At 42.0% G+C, this 27598-nt stretch overlaps 1 protein-coding gene across 2 annotated transcripts; it reads right to left on the bottom strand.

The window, feature by feature from the left end:
* Positions 1-397: 397 nt before the first annotated feature.
* On the bottom strand, positions 398-8687 carry Dusp12 (dual specificity phosphatase 12). 2 transcript variants are annotated; one of them, XM_057770126.1, is made up of 6 exons: positions 8324-8687; positions 5056-5169; positions 4710-4828; positions 4266-4362; positions 3787-3970; positions 398-1032 (listed from the first exon to the last, which is right to left on the bottom strand). In XM_057770126.1, the coding sequence occupies exons 1-6, from the start codon at positions 8662-8664 to the stop codon at positions 871-873; spliced, it is 1017 nt and encodes a 338-aa protein (XP_057626109.1). In that variant the 5' UTR covers positions 8665-8687; the 3' UTR covers positions 398-870. The 2 variants fall into 2 exon arrangements, with proteins under 2 accessions (XP_057626109.1, XP_057626110.1); XM_057770127.1 differs by lacking the exon at positions 3787-3970 and having other exon boundaries at positions 954-1032.
* Between the last annotated feature and the right edge of the window lie 18911 nt (positions 8688-27598).

Genomic DNA, 27598 nt, shown 5'->3' with positions numbered 1-27598 from the left:
CTTTCCCTCTCTCTCTACCCTCCCAACTCCAAGAGGGAAGAAAGGGATTAACGCAATTTACAAGGTTCAAGACAGATACAAGATCAACAGGTCCTTCCAAAGGTAACATAAACTGTGGTGGTTACTGGGAGAAGAGACTCTCCTGCAGTAAGTTGCCTGTAAACTGAGCAGGAAGCTGTAGGAATGCAGCTTTTGTGAGTAATTACTCACGCTTCTGGAAGTAATGCCAATAAATTCACCAGTTTACCAAGCTGGACTTGGGTGGAAGCATCTCTTTGGCCTGTGGTCAGTGCCCAGTATAGATGCCTGTTCACATTTCCCCAGGAGGAGTCACCAAAAGGCACATGTGTAGGTTCACTAATATCTCTTAAATGAGACACAGAAATAATTTTTCAAAATACAACAAATTAATCTGCTTTATATTTCTGAAAACCAAAGAATATCTACCTGGATATGGACAATCTCAAGTTTTTACATACAATTTTATCCATCTAGACTTTAGTATCACACAACCAACATACTACAAAGCACAACTTTTACATGTGTAAGAAATCCCAGATACAGGTCAGAGGTAGAATGTTTGCCTAGCATGCTTAAAGCATGGGCCAGATCCAAACAGCACAAAAGCTTAAAACATGTAACAGGGCATCTGGTTATGAAAGATTTTAATATTAAATCAAATGTACACGATTGCCTGGATTTCCCAGTGAAGTAATGCATATGCATCATACATCATGTAATAAGCTACCAACACGTATCTGCTACAGTAACTACCTTTGGACACTAAATGAAAATTTGGCCTCTGCTATGAAAGATGATGATCAAGAGAAATACATTTCATCGGGTTTTATTCCAAACTGTGTCCCAAGTTCATAGTTTCCTTGTTTGTGATCCCAGAGCTGGCAACATTTTCATTTCATCCACTCTGTTCTTGTGTATTTGAAAAGCAGGGGTTATCCATCGACCACACGAGCACTGTTCTCCATACCAGTTGAAGGAACCCAACTTGGCACTGCATTTTGGGCAAAGAAGCTGAAAGAAGCAAATGTGTCATTATATCCATTTTATATTCATCAGCAACTATCTTTGACAATACAGAATATAAAATAGCTAAGGCATAATTCTGTTGTCAGCAAATTTGGGCTTTTTTGATGGTAGCCCTGGCTGTCCTGGAACTCGCCCTGTAGAGTCTTGAGATTCGCCTGTCTCTGCTTCCCCTGTGCTGGGATTTAAGGTATGTGTCACCATCACCCGGCTCATCAAGGAACCTGTAATCTGGGTTGTTCATAAAGTACAATTACCACAGGTTCAGCCTAGACCTTCCAGATGTCTCTGGCTGGCTTTCCTTCATATCCACAAATCTTCTCCTCCTCCATACCTAGAAGTCATGTCCTCATTTATTTACTCAGACAAGGAGTTGGAGGCCAATCTGAGCTACATGACACCACAAGAGGACCAGGAGTTAGAAGTCACCCTGTGCTGTCATGGAATATTTGTTTCACTAGGCAAAGATGTGGTACAATTGTTTTACCTTGCCTGCCTAAGGCACCTGATTGGCCTAATAAGAAGCTGAAGGGCCAATAGCAGGCAGTAGAGGGATAGGCAGGGCTGGCAGGCAGAGAGCATAAGCTAAGTAGGAGTAGGAATCTAGGCTAAGAGAGAACGAGGGAGAAAAAGAGAGAGACTGGTGGCTGGAGAGACTGGTGTCTGGCTCGCAGCCAGACATGGGGAAGCGGGAAAGTAGGACACACAGAACAAAATTAAGGTGGAAAGTCCCGAGGCAAAACACAGATGATGAGAAACAGGCTAAATTAAGTTATAAGCGCTAGCGGGACAAGCATGAGATAAGGCTGAGCATTCCTAACTAATAATAAGTCTCTGTGTCTTTATTTGGGAGCCGGATGGTGGTCCAAAGAGAAAGGCTGCTACGCTGGGCTACATGAGATCCTGCTCAAAAATCAAAACTGAGTAAGAGCCTGACGTGGTAAGGCACACCTAAAATCCTAACATTCAAGAGGCTGAGGAAGGAGGATCATGAGTTCAAGCCCAAGCCAGACTACATAGCCAAACTCTGTCTCAAAACACAAAATGAAACAGACAATGATAAAATGCAGAGTGACTCCCGATGAGTCCATTATTTTGAGTGCGATTAAAAAAAAAATAACCATTGTAACTAAACTAAAAAGCTAAAAAGCTACCGAGTATTATGAAATTGGAGAATTATATATAAATAAAACAGGTTTAAAGCAGCTCAATCTGAACATATGGATACCACTTTCCAGACAAAATAGTTACTAATTTAAATTAAGTCTCCTCATCAATAGATTGCAAGTACATCTATAGCTACTATATCCTCAAATGAGATAATACAGTAAAAGGTTTCAAAAAATATCTACCGTACAAACTTTTAGACACCATACAACCTTACAAATTCATTAAAATTGTTATTTCATGGCGTTGAGTTGTAGCTCATGTAGAATGCATAAGGCACACAAGGACCCTGAATTAAATTGTCTGCATTAAAAAAAAAGTTATAGAATACCTTCAGATTAGTATAAAGTGCACATAAAGGCAAATGTGAGGGCCACAGGATATGCTTCCGAGCTCCATTCTCCAATAGGGAATGAGAAGCATCCCACAGCAAATGCATTAGCAGAAACATAGGATGCCATTAAACTAAATGAGAAAAATAAATTTTAAACCTAACTTTACCTTGATTTATCTCGCTTAATTTTGTGATATATCTAATTACTTTTAAAATATTAGTCTTGGGGCTGGAGAGATGGCTCAGAGGTTAAGAGCACTGACTGCTCTTCCAGAGGTCCTGAGTTCAATTCCCAGCAACCACATGGTGGCTCACAGCCATTTGTAGTGAGATCTGGTGCCCTCTTCTGGCCAGCAAGCATACAGACAGACAGAACACTGTATACATAATAAATAAATCTTTAAAAAAAAAATAAAATATTAGTCTTATGTTTGAAGACTTAAACAACAGTCTTAAAACAAATGTAATTTGGTTGAGTGGTTCTCTATCAAATATGGCTAATGAATTTGAATCAGCTAATTTTTTAAAGCATTTTACTTGAATACTGGGGGCAGTTTTATAGCAGGCTGTACTCTTACATGGGTAAGACCTTGAGTTTAATTTAAAAAGAAGAACCATTTATTTTTGGTGACATTACTCATATACTAAAAAGACACAGTTCTCAGAATCTTCAGAAGGGAACGGTTGATTACAACACAGATGTTTGTTTTGTTTTGTTTTTTTATCCAGACAATAAGATGGGACACAGGTAAGGACCGTTCGGCCAAGCCCGACGGCCTGAGCTTGGTCCTGAGACCTACATGGTGAACAGAGGAAACCAACTCCCACCAGTTGTTCTCTGACTTCCATGTGTGAGTGTGTGACACCCCAGAACCCCCACAGGTACATACACCCACATACAAAAGAGAGAAGATGTAATACGGATATTAAAAATAATAAAAATGTTTGTTGTTGTGTTGTCTTGAGACAGTGCCTCATGAACACCAGTCAGGATAGACTCAAACTCACTGTGTGCCTGAGGTGCCCCTAACTTCCAACCCTCCTGCCTTAACCTCCAGAGTGCTGGCATTGCAGACCTGGCTTATGTGATGCTAGAGATGGAATCCAGGGCTTCACACATACTAGATGAGAACTCTACCAACTAAGCCACATTCCAAGCTTTAAAATACAGTTTAAAGGTAGAAAAGGGAACAGAATTTAGACAATACAACAAAACTGCAGAAAGAAAATGATGTTCTCACCTGTCCATCTATTACTCCCAACAAAGTCGACTCCATCCACTGTACAGGTTCAATGAAGTAAGATGTACACTGAGCCTGACTCCCCATAAGTACCAAAGACGGTGTCGTTCTCTTGTGAGCAAAGGCTATTGGCCCACTTCCTTCACTATGATCCAAAATACTAGAACTTCTAAATAAAGATCGCCTGCAAAACCGCCAAAGACAAAAGCATTAATGACTTCCAAAGGATGAAAACAAAGATGAAATGAACGATATTTCTTACAAGCCAAAAGAATACAACATTGAGCCTGCCACTCAAAATTTCAATAGCCCTACAATCTGGTTACTAAGCTACATTCTCTCTGAGGCAGGTTTGCATGTAAAAATTCCATAATATTCAATTAAACAAATCCTTCCTAGAGAGATAAGAAAATAAAACTTAAAGTGCTTTTGCAACTACCAAGACGATTAAAAATTCCAGAGCATCTGAAATATTTTACCTGCACTTTCTACATTTGTAGAGAATGTCATCTTTTAATCCTTGTGACATGGTGGTTGGGTCAACAGCAAAGAGTTCTTGAGGCAAATTCCGAAGTTCTGCAAGGTAATTTAAATGCATCCAACTGTCAACATCAACCTTCTAGATTTTGAGACAAAATCCCAATGCCAAACTGAGGTGATACATGCTAAACTCAGAAACTGAGAACAAAACTCTTCACGTTGAAAAATCAGGGAGGAAAGCAAAGAGAACAAGCCTTCGCTCTAAACGGAACTGCCAGATTTCAATCCCAGCCATTTTTAAACCACGTGACTTTGTGTTAAACAGAGGAAACGGCAGTCTCTGCCTCCTCAGAGTTCTTGAAAAGTAATGTAATGCATTTAGTGTCCAGGTAAATGAGACCTCAGTGGAGTGCAGACTCCACCAGTGATCAGTGCTTACCCACCCGGGTACTTCTCAGTGACCTTCTGGAGCCGGTACTGCTTGTAAGCTGCGCTAGAGGTGTCGACTTCACATCCCATGGCCTCATATAACTTCAGTTGCCCTTCAAATCCTTCATTCATCCTGTAATGAGAAGCGAGCATGAAGCTGGGCCCTCTTTCAATAAAACCTCAGGACAAAAGGAGAACTGGTAACAGCAGGCGAGGAAGATCCTAAATTTGCCTCTGGCCCATGCAAGTGCAGGGGCGTGCACCCACCCCTACACATGCACTACACACATACACAGGTACACACCATACATTCATAGACTTTAAAGGAAGAGAAAGAAGTGTTACTGTGACGGAACTCACTTAGCTTCTGGCTTGATGGTCTGGAGGCTTTCATAGGCCTTTTCAAAGGTAAGTTGGTCTGTCTTCATTATAAAGGCAGTCACTACAGCAACACTTCGACTGACTCCTGCATGGCTGAAAAAGAGACCTTCAAAATAAAATAGCAAATAGCAGCAATTAAAAACCAAGGGAAAGCCCAGCCCCCATTAATGGTAAAATTTAGGTCCACCTCACTTCTATCTTTTCCTTTCTCATAGTTAAAGCAATCTTCCTGCCTCAGCCTCCTACGTGATGGGGCGACAGGTGTGTACCACCGTGCCCAGATCATTTCCACTTCCACTCCAACTAACCCACACCTCTTAAATACCGCCAACACACAAACACAGACATTGATTTCCTTTTTCCTTTCAAATTCTGATCAATATGGATGTACTAACTATTCAAAAATAACTATCTTAAAATTTTTAACTGATGTCGTAGTTTCTTTGCTCTTAACCCCAAGTTGTTCCAGATCTGGTCCCATATTCTTTCATCACTACCTCTGTCCCAGGGTCCACCCTTAGGACTACTGTACAGGAGTCCAACAAAGCAGTTCAAACCAACCAACCCAGCAGGACTGCTCAGGAGTCCCCAACACCTACTAACATTTTCCAGCCTTTTATTTTTGCTGCAATATACACTGTCAGTTTCCTAGACAAGGCCCAGGAATCCTTCACATTCTAATTCCACCATTCATCAACCAGCCTCCCCAGTTTCCCTCATCCCAAGCAGAGCATAGGAATATATATATCTCCTGGAGCTTAGGTTCCAGCTCAGATTTAATCCCAGCACCATTTCCAAAAAAGGAAATAAAAATAATCTGGTTTTACTCTGCAGTCTTGAGAATGTCAATGTTAACCTCTCCTACCACTGAAGGGATGCACTGATCATTGCTCAAAACAGACATCATAGTATACATCACAGTCTACATCATAGTACACATAGTATACATCATAGTATACATCACAGTATACACCATAGTATACATCTCAGTATACACCATAGTATACATCTCAGTATACATCTCAGTATACATCACAGTATACATCATAGTACACATCATAGTATACCGATTATCTCCAATTAGCAGCAGATGGAGGCTTTTTCTTCCTGTTTGCTTCAAGTCCAGAGGTACCAAGAATGAAGAAAATTATTTCCTGTCCCTGAGTTTTCATTAATTATTTTCAAATAGCAGCGGGAAGACAAGCTTGTCAACACACCAAAGCAGACTGCCACACACAGCTGCCTTCTATTTCGATCCGATTCAATATGCCAAAAGGATTGTTTATGATTCCCACAGGCTCAACAGGTTTCGTATGTTTCTCCATGGCCACTGAAAGCCCATTTAGTACACCTCTGACAATCTGCTGACATTCCCCACTGTCCCCTTCTAATGAAAAGGGATATACAATTCTGAGTCAGGTTGTGTTTTAACTTACTGTAGGTCTGTAGAAAGGAACAACACAAATTACCCTTCAGGTGAGCTTTGTTAGGGGATCTCCCTGGGGCGTGATCCTCACTGAAGTGAGAGCGTGTTAGAAGTCTGGATCATAACAGAGGCAGCTCATGCCAGCCTTGAAGGGAGAAGCAGGGCCTTGAAGTCTGGGAAAGGAGTGCTACAGCCGCCATGTATAATGACGGGGTTCCCAAAGAGAAGAGACTTCTAGTTCAGAGGACAAATGGCATTTCTGACTCTTACGGGTTTTCACGGAAGGAGGCGAGCTCCATAATATGTGGTAACCTATCCTGGCCTGGCCTCCAAACCAAAAGTCACAAGGCAGAAGGGCACTACAAAAAAATAAAGTTATTTGGGGGTGGGGCGGGGACAGAGGGGGGTGACAACCTAGCCTTGCTCACAGCTGCTAATAGGAGAAAGAGACCTCTAAGTGATATAAGGGCACAGTTCACATTGTATCAACTTCCTGTCCCAGAGAGCTGCATGGGGCTGGGGAGTGACTTGATTTCTGGTTGTGATCTCACAGGTTGGGCTTAGTGGCTAATTATTTACAGAATTAAAAAAAAAATTGCAATGGCTATAGAACAAATGCAAGGTCCTTTTCTCTCAACACTGGTCTCCCCGGATCTGTTTATTTCTTCAGCTTCTCTTTCTCCCCACTCACCCCAGGACAAGGCAGAGAGACCAGACCCTCTACTCCAATATTAAGCACAAAGACCAGAATTAAAGACAAACTAGTAACACATGCATATAAATACAACCACTCAGGAGGCAGAAGCAGGAGGGTCCCAAGTTCAAGGACAGCCTAGACAAGACAGTAAAACTTACAGCTCAAAAAGAGAGACAGGGAGACAGGACATTGTAACCTTTCTCCGCCCTTCTGTGTGAGAACTGGCTACAAAGACATCCTCTTAAGACTGGAGCTAGGCCACAGTACTAGTGTCTGCCTAGCATGCTAGCAGGACAAGTCAATTCTCTGATCTACTTAGTCTGATGTATCCTAAGGCCATCAATCCAAAAAGGGCCTTGCCCTACACCCCAGAGGAAGAAGATCAATACAGGTCAGGTCGAGTTACCCTCTCACTCCATTGGCATTAGATCACTCTCCTTTTGTCCAATCACATTGCTATATGACTGTCCAGTCTTAATCAAACCAAACATTTTCCCTTGGTTATGTAAAACTTTGATTAAAAATTCTCAGGCAGGTGGCGCACTGAAGGTGTGCAGCTCTCTGGAGGCAGACGCCGGCGGGTATCTGTGGTTTTGAATCCAGAGTGGTCTACACAGCGAGTGAGTTCCTCGCCTGCCAGATCTACACTAATAAGACCTTGATTCGAAAAAACAAAAAGTCTCATGGTTTTCTCTTGTTTAACCACAGTGACTTTTAGGATAAGGAAGAAAAGTATCACATATTTTCACCCCAATACATCTAGCTGTACTACATTCAACTCTAAAACTATAGACAGATGAGAGACAGATAAATAGTAGGTAGGTAGGTAGAGATAGAAAGATAGATAGATAGATAGATAGATAGATAGATAGATAGATAGATAGATACATACATACATACATACATACATACATACATACATACATAGACAGGCTGGTGCTGCAAAATGAACCAAACAAAACACGAACCAGGGGCCAGTCTCCAGAGCCTCCTCCTTGAGCCATTCCCAAGGATGAGGATGAGCAGCGAGATTATCAGCTATGACAGCCGGTTCCTCCACTCCTGGGCGCTCTACAGAAAGGCGAGACTGGGTAGGAGGAATGCCCCCTGTACCTTGCACTCACCAGTGCACCAACACCGCACGTCCCTCGGCTCGCGACTGGCCGATGAAGGCCACGCAGCGATCCAGGTGGCTGAGCAAGTCGGTCTCAGGTTTGTCCAGCACCGGCACGAAGAGGCTCCGGAGTCCTTCGAACCCAGCCCCAGCCGGGAAGCCTGGTTCCGAGTCTACCGTCAGCACGGCGGTGATGCCGGCCTCCAGCAGGTGGTTTGGTTCCGCCACCGCGGCTGCCCCACCCAGATACAGTCCCGGGCGCACTTCCACCATGTGTCCAGCCCGGCTGGCGGTGCCGGTAGCCACAGCCTGGCGCTCGTCACCATGGTTCAAGCCCCGAGCGTCCAACATGGCGGCACCTGGAAGCCAGGCAGCCGCGGCCCCGCCACCGTGTGGCCGGCTAGAGCGGCCTCTGGCTCTCACCAGCCCCTCTGCAGCGCCGTAGGCGGACCGTGGCCAAGGGAAAAATGACGGCTTCTGCGCAAGGTGAAGGGAGGCTTGCTGAAGCTGAGCTAAGCTGCCCCACACCCCTCCTAAGTTCAAGATAGAAAATAAAGTCTCCATTCATCCATTGCTGGCGGGACTGCAAACTCGCACAGCCGCTATGGAAATCAGTGAAGGTGGAAAGTGATCTACCTCAAGGTATACAGCAATACCACTCTTGGGTATATACCCACGGGACGACGCTTCATCCTAACCACAGAGACACTTGCCCAACCATGCTCACTGCTGCTCTATTCACAATAGCCAGACATTGGAAACAACCTAGATGTGCCTCAACAGAAGAATGGATAAAGAAAATGGGATACATTTACACAATGAAGTATTGCTCAGGTGTTTAAAAAAAATTGAAACTGGCAGGTAAATAGATGGAACTAAAAAAAATCATTCATAGTGAGGTAACCCCGACCAAGAAAGACAAATATGGTATGTATTGGCTTATATGTGGATATTAGCTATTAAGTCAATGATAACCAAGCTACAACCCATAGAACCACAGAGGGTGGGTATAGAGAAAGGGACTAGGGACTGATAGATCTCCCTTAGGAAAGGGAAATAGAATAGATAGATGGTCATGGATGGAGGGGAGGGCTAACACAAAAGGATAAAATGGAGAAGGGGAGGGGAAAGGGGGAAGAGAGTCAAAAATTAAGGGCCATTTGAGGGGTGGTATGAAAAGCTAATATAGTAAAAGCTTCCTAACACACACACACACACACACACACACACACACGAAGGCTATCTAAATGAGATCACCAATTAATGGTGGAGACAGAGTCATAACCTGACATTTCTTGTCACCAAATGAAGCTTCAGGACCTGGGTTGGGTTACATCTAATTGAGTTGTTGGTCAAAGGGGTCCCATAGGAACCCCCAAACAACTCAGGCTGATGCCAAGACTGTAGGTTGCCCTCTGCCATCTGATGGCAAGGCTCCATTGTGGAAGGCAACACCTACACAACTCACTGAACATGGAGAAGTGGTGCTAGTGCCTACATAGAGCCTTTACCCCTAAGAGCTAGCATCTTTGGTACAGGAAAGTACTCTGCATGCTACCAAAAAAGAAATGTAAAGACCAATTTAGCCACAAACGCTTTGATCTACAGTGGTATTCCACCTACAAGATATCCTACTGAAATAGTGGCACAAATTTATGGGGGTAACCAACCAACATACGATTTGACTTGTGGCCCACTACAGTGGATGGAACCCATACCCAACATTGAGTGAGTGGTCAAGAACCTTGGATTAGATAGCCCAGGGTCCTATGATAAAACCAAATACTACTGTTGTAAAAAGAACAGTTTTATCTTGTTATGTTTTATTTTATTACTATTCCTTAGAAGCCTGTTTGTTTTCTAAGGAGAAACAGAAAGGGGGTGGACCAAGATAGGAGGGAAAGTGAGGAGGAACTGGGAGGAATAAAGAGAGGGGAAACCATAATTAGGAGATACTTTGTGAGAGGGGAAAAAATCTATTTTCAATAAAAGAAAAAAATAGAATATCAACAGAAAAAAAAAGTTCCCAGCTGTAGGGTGAAAGGGTCAAGGAAAGAACACCCTGACCCTGACTTGACCCTGAGACCAGGGCAAAGGAGAAATACCCTGACCCTGACTTGACCCCAAAGGTCAGAGTCAAAAGCAAAACAGCCTGACCTTGAGTTGACCCCAAAGGTCAGAGTCAAGGGAAAAATACCCTGACCCTGACTTGACCCTGACCCCAAGACCAGAGTCAAGCAACAGAATCACACCAATGCCTGAGCTTGCCCCAGAATCTGACTACAGAATCCCACTAATTTCTATGCTTGCCCCAGAATCAGGCCACAAAATTCCCACCAATTCCAGGCCACCACCCCCCAAGAAATTCTATTTAAACTCTATCTTCTGTTCAGTTCCCTGCTGCTTCTTGCCTAAGGAGAGGCAGCCACCCTCCTAGTTTTTTCTCTTCCAATAACTCTCCTGTGTGAGGTTTGTTGTGCAGTGTGAGTTTGTGGTACAACACTTACGTCAGGTTTCTCAGATTTTAGCATTAATCAGGCAGTGTTAAACTTAAAAACTGTGAGGAGAAAGACCAGATTCACAACCGTCCAAATAAAGCAAGCTTTACTTTCGAGGTGTCCCTGGGACCAGCCGGCTGTCTCACCTGATGCTGGGGTTTTAGAGAGCAAGCCCAGAAGAGAAGAAGACATGGTCTTTATATAGCTCAGGGGTAGGGAGGTTCCAAATGGGGGATTTGGTGGGCAAAATAAATGGGGTTCCAGGAGCAGAAGAGAAGCATAACAAGTTAGTCCTAACGACCTCCTGAAACAAAGGCATGATTGCCATTCCTGGAACAGGCAGAACAGAACCATGTGTAGTTAAGGAATATTCCTTTGCATTGTGTTTGGTCTAATAAAAAGCTAAATAGCCAATAGCTAGGCAGGATTTGGGGGGTAGAGACAACCCTGGGAAGAAGGGTGGAGTCGCCAGACAGACAAGAGGAAGCAGCATGGGGCTTACAGAGTAAAGATAACCAGGCCACATAAAAGAATGTAGATTGAAAGATATGGGCTAATTTAAGTATAAAGAACTAGTTAGGAACAAGCCTAAGCTATCAACCAAGGTTTCATAATTAAGAATAAGTCTCTGTGTGGCTATTTGGGAGCAGGCAGGTGGGACAAAAAAAATCTATCTACAGTGGGACATAGCACAATCCTTGAGAAGCAGAGGATTAATCATGAACAGGAATGGATCTAGTTTGTCTTTATTATAAGATGGCTTTTAAGCCTAAGATGGAGGCAGGCTGGTTCTTCAGCAGAATTGCTAGTTAGGAAATAGAGGGAACGTGAGAAAGGTCCTTCCTACCCCTCAAAGAAAATATCACAAGCAAGGTTGTTAAAAATGGCCAATGAAGTGTGTAGTGGAGCACATCTTTAATCCCAGCATTTGGGAGGCAGAGACAAGCGGATATCTGTGAATCCAAGGCCAGCCTGGTCTACAGAGTAAGTTCCAGTACAGGCTCCAAAGCTATAGAGAAACCCTGTCTTGGAAAAAAACAAAACAAAACAAAAAAATGGCTAATGAACTATGCTTCAGTACAACTTTTTTGTGTTCTATCTATAAATAAAGATCTCTCTGATCAATCTCTAGCACCCCTTCTACAGCAGCAAGTCCAAGCAATGTACCTTAAAAAGCTTCCTCTTCAGCAAGTGAATCGCTGTGAGTTTGAGGCCAGCCTGGTCTACAGAGCAAGTTCTAGGACAGCCAGGGATACATACAGAACCTCCGTCTTGAAAAATAAGAACAAGCTGGGCGGTGGTGGCGCACGCCTTTAATCCCAGCACTCGGGAGGCAGAGGCAGGCGGATCTCTGGGAGTTCGAGGCCAGCCTGGTCTACAAGAGCTAGTTCCAGGACAGGCACCAAAGCTACAGAGAGACCCTGTCTCAAAAAACCAAAAAAAAAAAAAAAAAAAAAAGAAAGAAAAAAAAAATAAGAACAGACAAACAAACAAAATAGCTTCTTTAAGAGCAGAATTCTGTAGAAAAGTAAAAGAAATATACCAACACAAATGAATTCTCCTCAATATTTAACTTAGCTGCAAATTAAGTATCTCAAAATCCAAAAATGGCAGGACCACCTGGGAGCATTCCTCTTTCCTGATGTCTACACCCTCCCTCTCTCCAAGCACTTCTTCCTTGTCTTTCTATCTAATAAACTCACCAACTTGTTTCACTCTGACTTGTTCTGAAATTCTTTTCTGTGGCAGATGTCAGGAGCCTGGGTACACTCCATAGAGGCCCCAGAGTCTCAGAGGAGCTCCCCATCCTACACAGTTGGCATCCCTCTGCCATATTTCCCTTTGCTAGTAACTTTAAAACTTCCAAGAAAGAGACAAAAGGAGCAACTGAATACAAATTTGCAATGTAGTTCCCACCAACTCAATCAGCAGTGTCATTTGGGGCTCTAAAGTAAGACTTCACCTGTATTTCTTTGATGTGGGATTCCCCTCTGTATACTGTGAATATGTTTTATTAGCATTGGTTAATAAAGAAGGTGCTTTGGGCTTGTGGCAGGGCAGAGTAGAGCTAGGCAGGAAAACTAAACTGAATTCTGGGAGAAAGAAAGCGGAGTCAGACAGAGGCTATGTAGCTGCCAAAGGAGACAGATGCCCAGGAACTTTACTGGTAAACCACGAGCCTTGTGGTAAAGTTCAAAACAATAGGAATGGGTTAATTTAAGATGTAAGAGCTAGCTAAAAATATGCTTAAGCTATTGGCCAAACAATACTGCAATTAATATAGTTTCTGTGTGATTATTTTGGGTCTTGGTGACTGGAAAAATGAACAAGCAGCCTCTGCCTACATTTCTCCATGTGTCACTGTGACAGGGTGAGTCAAGGTTCCTCCATCTCATAGTCTTGCTAAGTTAAGTTATATCATATTGAAGTTTAACTAGAATATGATCTCCTTGAGGGAGAATCCATGGGAAATTACCCAGCTTTATTCTAGGAACCAAAGATCAGGATGTCCTAACTAACTTATCTCAGCTTCCCTTAAACTGCTTGTGTGTGCAGAACTTCCCTCTCCAGCTAACCGCTTATCTCAGCTTCTGTTAAACCTGCTTGCTTCAAACTGCTTGCTTCTCAAGATGAACTGAAGCTTTGAGCAAGATGCCAAGATGTGGTTTATTTCTTTAAAAACCCATTTTCTGGATATTTTGGGCTACACATAGGTCTCTGGTCTCAGCTGGCTGGAATAAAGACTTTCAGTTGACTATAAAATATATTGGAATGGTCATCTCTGGTAGGCTACCCATAACAGTTACTATCTCTATTTCCCTCTACAGAAACACACACACACACACACACACACACACACACACTCACACACACACACACACACACACACGGGTAGGCAGGTAAATCCTATTTTTTTAAATAATTTATTCATTCTTATCTTATGCACATTGGTGTTCTGCCTGTAGGTATGTCTTATGAGGGTGTCAGATCTTGGAGTTACAAACACTTGTGAGCTACCATGTGCATTCTGGGAATTTAGCCCGGGTCCTTTCTGAAGATCAGTCAGTACTCTTAAGCATTTGTAGTAAGGAGGCCACTTAGTCGTTCCTGGCTGCCCAGCTAGCTTAGACCCGAAATAATCACACAGTAACTGTATTAATTAAATCACTTCTTGGCCCATTAGCTCTAACTTCCTATTGGCTAACTCTTATATTAATTTAACCTATTTCTATTAATCTATATATCGCCACGTGGCTGTGGCTTACCAGGTTAAGTTCCCAGTGTCTGTCTCCAGTGGCTCCATGGTGTCCCTCTGACCACTCCCTCTTTATCCCAGCATACAGCCTAGCTTTTCCCGCCTAGTTCTGTTCTGCCCTTGACACAGGCTCAAAGAGTTCTTTATTCATTAGCCAATAAAAGCAACACATAGACAGAAGGACCTTCCATGCCAAGCACTGAGCTATCTCTCTTGCGGTCCCCACCCCAAGTGAATCCTATTCTTACTGTGCTTTCTGTTCTGGACCCTTAAAAAATATTGGTTGCATGTATCTGTATGGACTTATCCTCCAGCTAAAGTTATGAAGAATTTCAGGGGAACAGTGAAAGACATAGGGAGGGGGCTTTTAGTTCGTTGCTTTGAAGAAGGTTTGAGGAAACAGCCTTTGTTCTTGACTGGATGATGCTGTCAGGAAGTAGGATGTGGTTCTACAGCAAATTATTTTAGTAAATTTTATCTAGGGGGAAGGCAAGCTACAGAACTAAGTCTGTAATTGGGTGAAATGTAGCAGATACAGTACTGGCATGATAAACCTCTAATCCAAAAGGACATAATAGAGAGGCCCCAAAACAAAAACTCCATATATATGAAGTCAGATGATCTTTGGTTTCTGAGAATACATGATAGGCATAGGGATAGTCTTCTCAACAAATGATACCTTCCTGAAGAGGATGAAGTTAGGTCTTTAGTTCATACTATATTTTGTGGCAGAGGGGGTGTTCAAAATGGATTAAAGGCCTAAAATTGTCATGACTTTAAATTTGGCAGTGGTTTCTTGGTTATGATAACACACAGGTAACAAAAACAAAACTGAACAATTGAAACTCCATCAAAAATACATAAATTAAAGAAACTCCTTCAAACTAAAACTTCACATTACAGGAAGCAAGAGTGAAAATAAAGCACCTGAGACACCAGAAAATAATGACAAGGCATATAACTGGTAAAGGGTTCTTATCAGAATATATGCAGACATCCTACAGTAGCAGGGAAATGAGCAAATCAGCTTAAATCAAGGAACCTGAGCAGATACTTTTCCAGAGAGAATGCACAAATGGCAGGGTGGACTGCGAAAAATGCTCGGCACTGCTTCTCATTAGGAGAAGCTCAGACTGCTGAGATATCATCGCATATATGAGATTAGCTGCTATAAAATACAATAAATATTTTTGGGGGTTTTTTTGATACAGAGTTCTCTGTAGCTTAGGACCCTGTCCTGGAACTAGCTCTTGTAGACTGGCTGACCTCAAACTCACAGAGATCCACCTGTTTCTGCCTCCCGAGTGCTGAGATTAAAGGCGTGCACCACCACTGCCTAGCTAGAATACAATAAATATTAAGAATGTGAAGAAACTGAACTCTTCTGCATTGCTGCTGGAAGTGTCCGATAATAAGCTTCTGTAGAAAATGAAATAAAAGATCCTCATAGGATTAACAATGAAATCAGTATCCAATCCAGAAATCTCTCTCTCTCTCTCTCTCTCTCTCTCTCTCTCTCTCTCTCTCTCTCTCTCTCTCTCTCTCACACACACACACACACACACACACACATTCAAAAGAATTAAAAATGGAACCACAAATATTTGAACACCCATGTTATTTGCATCACTCACAATTGCCAAGAAGTAGAAGCAACTCTTAATGGCCACCAACAGATGAATGTATAATTCAGCAGGCAGGCAGGCAGACAAATGGACAGACAGACAGGTAGGTAGGTGATAATAGATAGATAGATAGATAGATAGATAGATAGATAGATAGATAGATATACACAGGTATACAATTATTCTCACATAAAAAGAGGGAAATCCTATTATATAGTATAATATGATGAACATTAAAAGTCATCATTTTGTTAAAAATAATAATGGAATAAGCCAATCAAAATGAGTGTGGTGGTGCATGCCTGCAATCCCTGCACTCAGGAAGCTGAGGCAGCAGAATCATAGCAAATCTGAGACCAATCTGGGTAAGAGAGAATATGAGAGTCAGGACTAGAAGGAAGTTGGAAGTTGTTATTTGAATGGTATATAGTTTCAGAGTTTACAAAATGCAAATATTCTAAAAATCTGAACTTTACACATAAAAGTCATCAAAAGTGAGCATTTTATATTATATGGATGTCTTATTTTGGGTTTTTATTGCTTTGAAGAGACACCACGACCATGGCAACTATTATAAAGAAAACATTTGAGGGTGTCTTGCTTACAGTTTCAGAAGTTCAGTACATTATGATCATGATTGGAAGCATGATAGTGTACAGATAAATATGGTCCTAGAGCTGAGAATTCTATATCTTGCAGGCAACAGGAAGTTGACTAACAGTCACACAAAGGGAAGCTTGAGCAAAAGAGACCTGAAAGCTCACCCCACAGTGACACACTTCCTCCAACAAGGCCACACCTCCTAATAGTGCTGCTCCCTCTGGTGACCATGTTCTTTCAAACCACTATGGCTTTTTTTTCTTTTTTTTTTTTAAAAAAAAAAGCTTTATGTGATTCATGTGTGCATGCATGTGTGTCTGTATATTGTGTGTGTGTGCTGTGTGTGTGTGTATGTGTGTGTGCGTGTGCTGTGTGCAGGTTCCTGCTGAGGCCAGAGAGGGAGTCAGATTCCCTACAGCAGGAAGCTACAGTCCATGGTGAGCTGACGAATAATGGGTGCTGGGAACCAAACTTGTGTGTTCTAGAAGAGCAACGAGTGCCCTTTACACCGAACAATCTTTCCAGGTCCCTGTGTGGGTTTTCAAATGACTTTTTTTTTTTTAAAAAAAAAAGAAACAATACTAACTAGGGAATATGCTTGGTATTTTGTAGTTTGGACAGATGTAATTACAGTCTCTCTCTCTCTCTCTCTCTCTCTCTCTCTCTCTCTCTCTCCCTCTCTCTCTCCTAATTTGTTTATTGGAGACATAATTTATGGGCTGTTCTCCAACTCACTACATTGAAGTCGATGATCTTGAACTTCTGATCTCCTTGTCTCCACTTCCCAAGTGCTAGGACTACAGATGTGTGTGGCTCCATACCCAGATGAAAGTTTAATTTCTTCCCTCAACTTCTTAAAATATCTGTAAAGTGTTTATGAGGGGTTCAGTAAAGAGACTGGCGACATGGCTGCTCTGTGGTATGATTGGGGGAAGGTTTCTATTGTGTGTAAGAGAGAGAAATATCCAGAGGCAACTAGAAGAGTCCAGAGCACAGAGGAAAGAGAGTAGATGGGGCATGGCCAGAGAGGAGAGAATGGCAGGAGACAAGAGAACAGAGGAGACACAAACACACACACACACACACAGAGAGAGAGAGAGAGAGAGAGAGAGAGAGAGAGAGAGAGAGAGAGAAGAGAGAGCATAACTAGAGGAAGAGGGTATAGAAAGAGCACACTCTGAGGTGGGAAGGCCAGGATACTTGATTTTAAAGTGTGTAACAAGTACTTATGGGTGGGACCGAAGAATCTCAGAGTCCAGCATGGGCTTTGAAATGCAACCACATGTGTATGTCAATCGAGCCATATATCTCTTCTTGGCAGAGGTAAGGGAAATGCCTCTTCTCTGCAGGTGACCAGTTCTACATGTTCCTGAGAAATGCTGGCTTTTATCTAACTGCCAGAAATCCTCCTATATTCCATTTTGAACTTATCTATGGATATTTGGACTTCCTGTGAGACCTAACGTAAGGTCCTTCAAGAATGGAGATAGGAGACATAGGCTGAATACCCACAGAGCCAGGCATTCATTTCTGAAGCTTATTTTAATAATTCTCTATTTGTGTTTTTAGACACGAGATGGCGCCATTTGCCCTTAAACAAGAAACCACTTCTCTACACCTCCGATGGAATAGTTTTTTATTTTATATTATTATATTTTATTTTGTTATTTTTTAAATGAATAAATTAATGAAAAACTACCCACTAGGGTGAAGGTTGACAACATAACTGTCATTTATACTTGTTGGGAGAGGGAAAATCAGTTTTCTCCAATGGAATGGCATCAGCCTCTCCAGGGCAGGCCTCATGTTCAGGAGTAGTTGACCAACACATAATAAACTGCACAGTTTGTGTGTGTGTGTGTGTGTGTGTGTGTGTGTGTGTGTGTGTATGAGAGAGAGAGAGAGAGAGAGAGAGAGAGAGAGAGAGAGAAAGAGAGAGAGAGAGAGTATGTGTGTGTGCACGTGTGCGCTCATGCGTGTGCATGCTTGCTTTTATTTGTTACAGTTTGGGCTTTTTGTTTTCTTCTTTTTGAGCAGTTTTTATTTTGTTTTCTCGGTTTTGAGGGGTTTTATTGCTGTATTGATTTTTTTGTTTGTTTTTTTGAGAAAGAGCTTGAAGCTGGGTGGGTAGGGAGGGGAGAGGATCTGTAAGAACTTGAAGAGAAGAATATGATCAAAATATATTTTAACTTTTAATTGTTTTACTTAATAAAAATAGAAAAAAGAAATCAATCTTATTTTATATTACTAATAGGTAATTAAAAGGTATACTTGAAAACAGAGACCTAATCATAAATGTCAATGTTTGATGGGTGTTTGTAACATGCTTTCTAGGTTATGCAGTGGCAGGTACATATAATGGTGCAGGATATTATAACGAATTGAAACTTCTCTTTTATCCAACTTTAGCGATTACTTTTGTTCAATATTCCTTCATTAAAATGTCAAATAATTTCCCTCCAAAAAAGAAAGAAATTAAAAAAGAATCATCAGCACACTGAGCTCAGGGATAGAAATGCTGTTTTTAGAGAGGCGTCTTGGGTACTCCTAGTCAAAGAAAGGAGAGGTTCTTTCCTTGGAACTGATCTCTCTCTCACACACACACTCACACTCACACACACACTCACACACACACACTCACACGCTCTCACTTACACACTCACAGTCACTGTTTATCTGCTTATTGCATCATAGATAAGCCAGAAATCTTGATTCATTTCCCTCTCCTTCCTCTCTCTCCCTTCCTTCATTTGTCTTGAGACAGAGTCTTGCTAGGAGTCTCGACCAGCTTGCTATCTGGGAATGCACTGTGTAGATCAAACTGGCCTCCTAGTCATGATGCTGCCGACTCCGTCTCCCAAATGCTAGGGTTACAGGGACGGAAACACTATACCTAGCTGCTTGATAAGCAGTGAACAATAATAATTTCGCTAAGAGATCAAGCCATCAAGGGTGGGGTGGCTTGAATTTTTCAAAAGTGCCCATTTTAAACAATATAATCAATCACATGAGGACAAACATCGTACAATACTCTCACCTTTTGGTTGTTTCTGAAAAAAAAAAAAAAGCTTCATTTTCATCCTTAAGAGTACTTGCTGTAAATGTACCTCTCTGCTGGGCAATTGGCAAAGAAATTTTCCCTCCTTTCCCCCTTCTCCTCCCCATCATGGTCCAGAGGCGAGTTCCTCTTTCTATTTTCAGCAGTTGGCAATGCTCTGGCATCCAGAGCTATACCAGTAAATGGCAAGTTCTGCTATTTTGTTCTGCTCGTGTTCTCTTCTCTTTCTTTCTTTTTCCACTTGGCTTGTTTTGTGGGTTTTCATTTATTTATTTATTTATTTTTTGGCACGGCTCATTCTGAAACCTCAGCAATCACTATGCAGCCTATGCCAGCCTCAAACATGGGCAGTTTTCCTGCCTGAGACTCCCCGTGGGCTGCGATTATAGGTGCCTGCAATTATGCTCTTCGTGGGACTTCCGATCCAGGAGAGGGCCTGGAGAGATGGTTCAGCAGTTCAGAGTGCTTGCTGCTTTTCCAGAGAACTGGGGTTTGGTTTACAGCATTCGCACTGGGTAGCTAATAGCTTCTCACTCCAGTTCCAAGGGATCTGACACCCTCTTCTGTCTTCTGTAGGCACCTACAGACATGTAACATACACTCACACAGACACACACATAAGTAAAAATGAATATTTTTAAAAAGGGCTAGGACAGTCATAAAGATACACATGAAACATGAGAATGCTGCACAAAACCGCGAACGGGCAATGATGCCATACTTCGGTTACTTTGCCTGTGTTTGTGAGAAGGCAGGTGCCTGGGACATGGTGGGCTCGGATTTAGTGTGGCATTTGAAACCATGGTCTGAACCTGGTGGGAACCTCAGCCTGGATCTTGGGTTGTGTTTGTCTTGCTACTTACCAATGTATGATCAAATGCTCTTACAAAGGCACTCAGCTTAAGTATGCGAAAGTATGGCTTCATAGCAGGTTGTAATAAGAATTAACTTATCCATCTGTGTCTTATTCGTGAGAAAAGAAAATCCCAAGCAACACTAGATAGCAGGGTCTCCAGATGATGAGAAGCTGGGGTCCAGGTGAAAGTGTGGCTAGGAGAACTGACTGCCAGTGGTGTGGAAACCAAACCGTTGAATGAGATGAGTCACTATGCCCAACACCCCAAACATTCACCCTGCTACAACCACACCCAAAGTCCAACTATTAGTTCAAATTCTGATGGTGCCATGCTCCTGTAATCTCAGCAGTAGGATGTTGAGAAGAGTATTTCAGGTTCAAGGTCAAACTGGACTACATACCTAGCAAGGCTTGTCTCCAAAAAATGGTTTTATTTCTTAGAGATTTGTTTTTTCCGAAAGGTATGTCAATCTTCCCCTTGAAGTCCGTTTATTGTCAGTATTCTGAGGAAATCCTTGAGTTCCACAGAACCCTAGGGCCAGAAGTGATTAACGGGAGTTTAGTACCTCATTGTTTTTTGTTTGTTTTGTTTCCTTCTCTTTTCCAAGACAGGATTTCTTTCTATAGCCCTGATTGTCCTGGAACTCACTCTGTCTACCAAGATGGCCTCAAACTCACAGAGATCTGTTGTGGATTATTATTTTAACTATGGAAAGATGTGTTTCATTTGTTTGTGCTGCATTTGTTCACTTATGTAAAGATGTGTTGCTGTTTCACCTTGTCTACTTAAGACAGCTGATTGGTTTAATAAAAAGCTGAATGGCCAATAGCGAGACAGTAGAGAGATAAGCGGGGCTGGAAAGCAGAGAGAATAAGTACAAGAAGAGGAGAGAGAGGAGAGAACGAGGGAAAAAGAGAGGGAGGAAGAGAGGGAAATGCCCTGGGCCAGCTAGGCAGGCAGCTGCCAGGCAGACAGACATGGAGTAGGACATACAAAATGAAAGAAAGGTAAAAAGTCCTGTGGCAAAATGTAGATGAAGAAAAACAGGTTAAATTAAGCTAGAAGAGCTAGTGGGACAAGCATAAAATATGACAACATTCATAAAAAATAATAAGTCTCTATGTCGTGATTTGGGAGCTTGTTGGTAGTCCCAAGAAAGCCTGCTACAGAGATCCACCTGCCTCTGCCTCCCAAGTGCTGGGATTAAAGGCATGCGCCACCACCTTTTGGCTGAGCACCTCACTGAATATGGAGAATTTAAATGTTTGACCAAAAATCCATCTCTTTCCACCACCACTCAGTATTTGCAAATTTAGCATATAGTGTTGTCCTTCTGAGAAGCACTGGGGCAGAAACTGATTAGTGACCCTTAGGTCATGCTCTCACTTCCTGTTTTGGTTCTGGGAGGAACTGGCAAACAGCGTGAGATGAACAGGACAAGGGACACAAGAGATGTTTTCTGTTCCATATCTCGTTTTGCTGAATATGTTTTACATAGGTACTCTCTTCTAATCTTTTCCCAGACAAGCAGAATGTAGGGGAATGGCCACGGCCCCTCTTTCTCACTGTCATGTGTCCTATACTTTAGTTTGATTCTGTCATCTATTTCTTGAACGATTACAGCTAAAACAAATAAGCTTTGTGTAGGTCAGAATCCCCATTCAAAGAAACAAAGCTAGTTATGTCTGTACTATCATTCTCTGAGGATTTTAAATGATAAAAAACAGAAATTCTGTAAACTATGGGTCCATCTTCTGATGAATTCCAAACCCTCTATATTTTATTCTTCTTAAACTGCTAAAAGACTGTCAAAGTTTGGCACCAAATATGTCCCCCTTCTTTCTCTGAGGGCACTGAAGTCACAGTAGCCAAGGCCTCGATGCCCATCAGTAGGTGACTGGGTAGCAAATGTAATAAATGTACACAGTGAGAAGGTGTATTCAGTTATAGGGAAAAAAAACTATGTCGGCCGGGTGGTGGTGACACATACCTGTAATCCCAGTACTCGGAAGGCAGAGGCAGGAGGATTTCTGTGAGTTTGAGGCCAGCTTGGTCTACAAAGCAAGTTCCAGGACAGCTAGAGCTGTTACACAGAGAAACCTTGCCTAAAAAAAGAAAGAAAAGAAAAGAAAAAGAAAGGAAAGAAGAAAGAAAGAAATAAAAAAGAAAAAGGAAAAAAGAATTAGATCATTTTCAAGAAAGTAAATAGAAAAATAGAAGTGGAGATCATGCGTTAAGCACAAGTACTGGTCTCTGAAACACAAATATCACATAATGTCTTTCATATGCAGAACTTAGATTTAAATCGTATGTGTGTGATGTATGCACAAATACATATAAGTGTCACATGTATATGAACACACATCTATACGACATGAGAGCAGAGAAGCAAGTATGTGTGGTCATGAAAAGTATAAAGGGTGGTAGGAGGGGAACAGGAGAAGGTAATGAGAAGAAAGAATATTTCAAGCTTTCTCTTATGTGTGAATCTAGGTCAACTACCTATGAATATATATGTACTCATTCATGTAGTTTGTTTGAGCACTTGGTTCCTGGCTCATGGTGCTATTGCTGCTTGTGGAGTCTGTGGGGCTTGGACCCTAAATGGTAGCAGGAGGTCAGTTGAGGTGGGCCTTGAAGATTACATCCATCTCTAGTTTTTGGCCTGAGTTCTGCTTCCTGGTCCAGTTGCCAACTGAGGCTCTATGACATACACTGTCACTTCCATGGAACCCCTCCTACCGCCAAGCACAATGGGCTACAATCTCTGAAACCTGTGGGGTGTGGCGGTGCATGCCTGTAGCCTCTGCAGGCAAAGGCAAATAGATGTCTGCAAATCTGAGGCCAGCCTGGTCTACTAGCAAGTTCTAGGCCAGTGAGATATTTTGTCACAGTAATGAGAAAAATATACATATGTACATACACATATATGTGTGTGTGTGCACTTACATGTATATATACATATATGTGTATTCATACATAATCATGGGAGCAGAAGAGGGATTATTTGGAGAGAGAGCCAGAGGGAGGGGAAAGAGGTCAAGAAGAATAAAGGGGTATGAATATTAACAGAGTACAATTATGATAAACATGTATAAAAATGTTATAATAAAATCCATTATTTTGTAGTCTGACTAAAAGCAAGCTACAGTAACAAGAACAGAAAGACCAGTGTCCACTAGGTGCCAGCATCAGCTTGCTAACGTTGCTCTTGCCTTTTTGACAGTCCGTTTTGTGTCTAGATAGGCAGAGTAGTGGAATGCTCACACACTGACCACTTCCCCCTTTCAACAGTTTTGTGGACAAGGGCAAGAGAGAATTGTGAGCTGGGTATTAGAACTATAGAGTAGGCTGGTAATTTAGATACAATTGGTGATTGTATCTAAAAGGCAAGAAATGGCTCAATGGTAATCAACCAGTAAATTTCTTGTAAAGTAGAGCCCCACCCAAATGCCTTTTCTTTGGAGACAAGAAGCTAGTTTGCTTGAGATAGGTTCTTGCTTTGTGGCTCAGGTTAGCCTTGGCTATATATAATGGATTCTAGCTCAGCCAGTATTAGAATGAGACCTTGTGTAACAGATTGAATGAAAACGTTCCCGGTATGCCCAGTTGGTGGCGCTGTTAGGAAGTTCATTCTTGGAAGAAGTACCTCACTGACAGCAGGCATTTTTTTGTTTTTGATTTTGGTTTTTTTGTTTTGTTTTGTTTTGTTTTAATTAATTTTTTTTTATTTGACAGCAGGTTTTGATTGTTGAAAGGTTCCCACCATTTCTATTTTGGTTTTCTACTTGGTGCTGGATGTTCAAGCTGTGAGAGCTCAGCTTGCTGCCCCAGTTGCCACACCCGCTGCCATGTTGTCCCGGCCATGGTGACCTCTAACCCTCTGGGACAGGGAGCTCAAACAAACTCATTCTTCCATAAGTGCTACCATTTAGGGTCAAAGCCCCACAGACTCCACAAGCAGCAATAGCACCATGAGCCAGGAACCAAGTGCTCAAACAAACTGCATGAATGAGTACATATACATTCATAGGTAGTTGACCTAGATTCACACATAAGAGAAAGCTTGAAATATTCTTTCTTCTCATTACCTTCTCCTGTTCCCCTCCTACCACCCTTTATACTTTTCATGACCACACATACTTGCTTCTCTGCTCTCATGTCGTATAGATGTGTGTTCATATACATGTGACACTTATATGTATTTGTGCATACATCACACACATATGGTTTAAATCTAAGTTGCCTTGTGAAGAAGAGAGAAGGAGGAGAAGCAGAGGAGGAAAGGAGGGAAAGAAGGAACGAAGGAAGGAAGAAAGGAAGGAAAAAGGTTATAAGAGTACACACGTAGCCAGGTAGTGGTGGCACAGGCCTTTAATCCCAGCACTCGGGAGGCCGAGTCAGGCAGATCTCTGTGAGTTTGAGGCCAGCCTGGTCTAGAAGAGCTAGTTCCAGGACAGGCTCCAAAGCTACAGAGAAGTGTTAAATGGTGGTTATGTCTGTAATTGCCAAGGGAGTAGGTGGGAAAGTGGTAACCAAAAGTAGAATTTAACATCTTTCTCTACATGACTTTTTAAAACAAAGGCTGTATTAACTAATAATTTTTTTTTAATTATTACTGAGGATTGAACCTAGAACCTCATGCATTGGAGTCAAGCACTCTACTACTGAGCTACAGCCTCAGCCTTTCATTAATGATATCTGTGTTTAAAACAATCAAAGCCAGGCGTGATGGTGCATTCCTTTAGTCCCAGCACTCAGGAGGCAGAGGCAGGCAAATCTCCATGAGCTTGAGGCAAACCTGGTTTACATCATGAATTCCAGGCCAGTTACAGTTGCAGCGTGACCTGCAACTTTAAAGTCCTTTATTTAAAAAAGTTTTCAAATGAAGCGAATGACTTGTACGTGGAAAGCACAATTCATAGCATGGTCAAAACACAGCTTTTTGCCTTTAATGACCCATTTAAAATTTACTCGGTTTATTCTTCTTCTCTCATTATCTTCCTCAAAGCATTGCCCAAGACCCAGCACGGCTGACACTTGTTATGCCCAGTTTGTGGAGTCTCCCAAAAACCAGCAAGGAGACCGAGTCCTGTCTGTAAAAACAAAGAGCCTTTATTCTTATTCAAGTTCCAGCTCGGACTCTCTGTGGGCTCAATGCTTTGGCACCAACAGAGAGCCTTGAACTCAGCTGGGGTGGGGTTTTTATAATAGCAGAGGTTGGGGTGAGGGATTTCTAAGGTTCAGGACTCCTGATGGGCTGACATTTGTCTAGGGGTGTCCTGGTGAATGTGTGCTGGCTGGAGATCTTGTCTACAACGGTTGGAACGTTAGGAATTTCCTTTGGACGGTCTGTTCCTGGGTGGTGCCTGGGTGGTCTCAGTTTGTGGTCTTTTTTGGAACCAGGTATTGCCTCGGGGTTAACTGGTGAGACTCAGGCCTCTATTGAGCGTGACTGGGTCCTACATGTCCCCCTTCACAGGTACTAATGACAGGACCCAACCATGGATCCTGTTGGTTTTAAGGAGATATTATTGGGACCTAAGAACTATTAGTTGACAGATTATTCCAGAGCAGTGGCCAGCCCATCAGGCCCTGGAGCTCTGATCTTTGAGTACAACCAGATAGTAATTATTTTAATCCTGAATGCCCTCTTTGCTTCTGTGGTTCTGCATAAAGAACCAAGGTGTCTTGTTATTGTAGACCCATTTTAGTTAATAAATCCATTAACTGACAACTCTGGGCCTTTTTTTGATATGTCAATGGGCATTATATGTAACTATTTTTTGTCCCCCATACCAGGGAGTTCTCCCTTGTCTCAGCATTTCAACCTATTCTGGGCAGGGAGCATGGGACAACGTGTTTCTTTCTGCAACTACTTTAAGCTGACATTGGGGCCTTGTCATCAGGGCCGAAGAAGGCTAAAAGGCTAGCCAAAGGTAAGGAGGGAATTCAGGCAATGGGGCACTCATCAGAAGCATGTGGTGGACAGACTCTGTTGAAGAGACAGGGAGAATTCACATCAGCTGGACTGGTCCACATCATCTCTCAGCAAGTCCAGGGCTCATAGTCATTTGGAGCAGGTTGTAGTCAGCAACTGATGCGTAGATGTACCTGCCAGTCAAGTGGAAATCTATTGAGATAAGTTTAAACTATGAACAGAAGTTAAAATTTATATACTTAAAGAAAAATAATACAATTAAAACTTTCAGGCCCATATTGAAATCCATATTGTAGGGAAAAAGGCAGATAACGGGTATCTGTTAAACAGCAGGAATAGACTCACACCTTTGAGTCCTCACTGAAACTATAGATTTTGATTAGAAGCATGCATATTTTTCTGCTGTACAGAGAGCTGAGTATGGATTGGACAGAGATATCTTTGGCTTGATGAGAAACACCTTTAAGTTCATGTTTAGATGACAACCAGAATAAATCTAAAATTTATTCTAAAATCTTGAGCTTGTGCCCCAAACAGTAAGTAGTAATGGCTCTATGAGCTTATCAGAACTGTACCATAGAAAAGAAAATAAATCAGAAACATTTTCCATATCTTAACTTGTATTTACGTCTTACCTCATTTTTTAGACCCTCAAAGCTTATGAGTCTTTATATCCTCAGACCTTTATATATCTTAAAACATTTTTTTTAATCAAGAGACCTAGTAGCTTTAGAAAAAACAAGGATTGATTTCTCTCTATATAAAATGAGCCAACAAGCTGGCTATAGCTTTGTGGAAGGATCTGGATACCTGTTGCTGCTAAACTGACATTATAACTGGCCTAGCCATTAATACTATCAGAGATCTCAGAATGATAAATAATTTATACCTGAGTACAGATCAGGAAGCTTCTGAAACTATTAAAAAATGGCAGAGACCAGATTCCATAAACAGTTAGCCATACCCAGGTCTCCATAGCATTGGAGGGAGAAGTATCCAGAACAGCAGTCTTACTAAGCCAGGCCCATGAGGTGAATTTTTTCCCCTGTGGAAGAGGGACATGGAAAAGACTGACCTTATTTTGTCTAGGCAAAAGTGATGCAATCCATTCTCCAATGTCCTGCTGTTTGTTCAGAGTCTGGCCGGGTCCTGGCAGCAGGTGTTGCACTGGGGCACCTTGCCCAGTGGTCAGTGTTGTCGTAATCCAGGTGGAGACATCATGGTGTCCCATGATCTTCTTTGGAGACCAAGGGTCACTGCTAGGATCTCAGAGTCTCTGTACAATATAATAAGCTTTTAAATCATTATTTTAAATGCCATATTCTGCAGATCTCTGAAGTATGAGGGCTGCCTAGATATATCTTATCAGACAAACTTTGTTTCTAGTTACTTGTTTTGTCTTTGAAAACATACACAGGGAAGCAAATAAGACTTATCCTTGTAATTAATT

Source organism: Chionomys nivalis, chromosome 5 (assembly GCF_950005125.1).
Source record: "Chionomys nivalis chromosome 5, mChiNiv1.1, whole genome shotgun sequence".
In the NCBI taxonomy this organism is placed as follows: Eukaryota; Metazoa; Chordata; class Mammalia; order Rodentia; family Cricetidae; genus Chionomys; species Chionomys nivalis.
The sequence above is the reverse complement of the archived record's forward strand: the minus strand, read 5'-3'. Positions and strand labels throughout refer to the sequence as shown.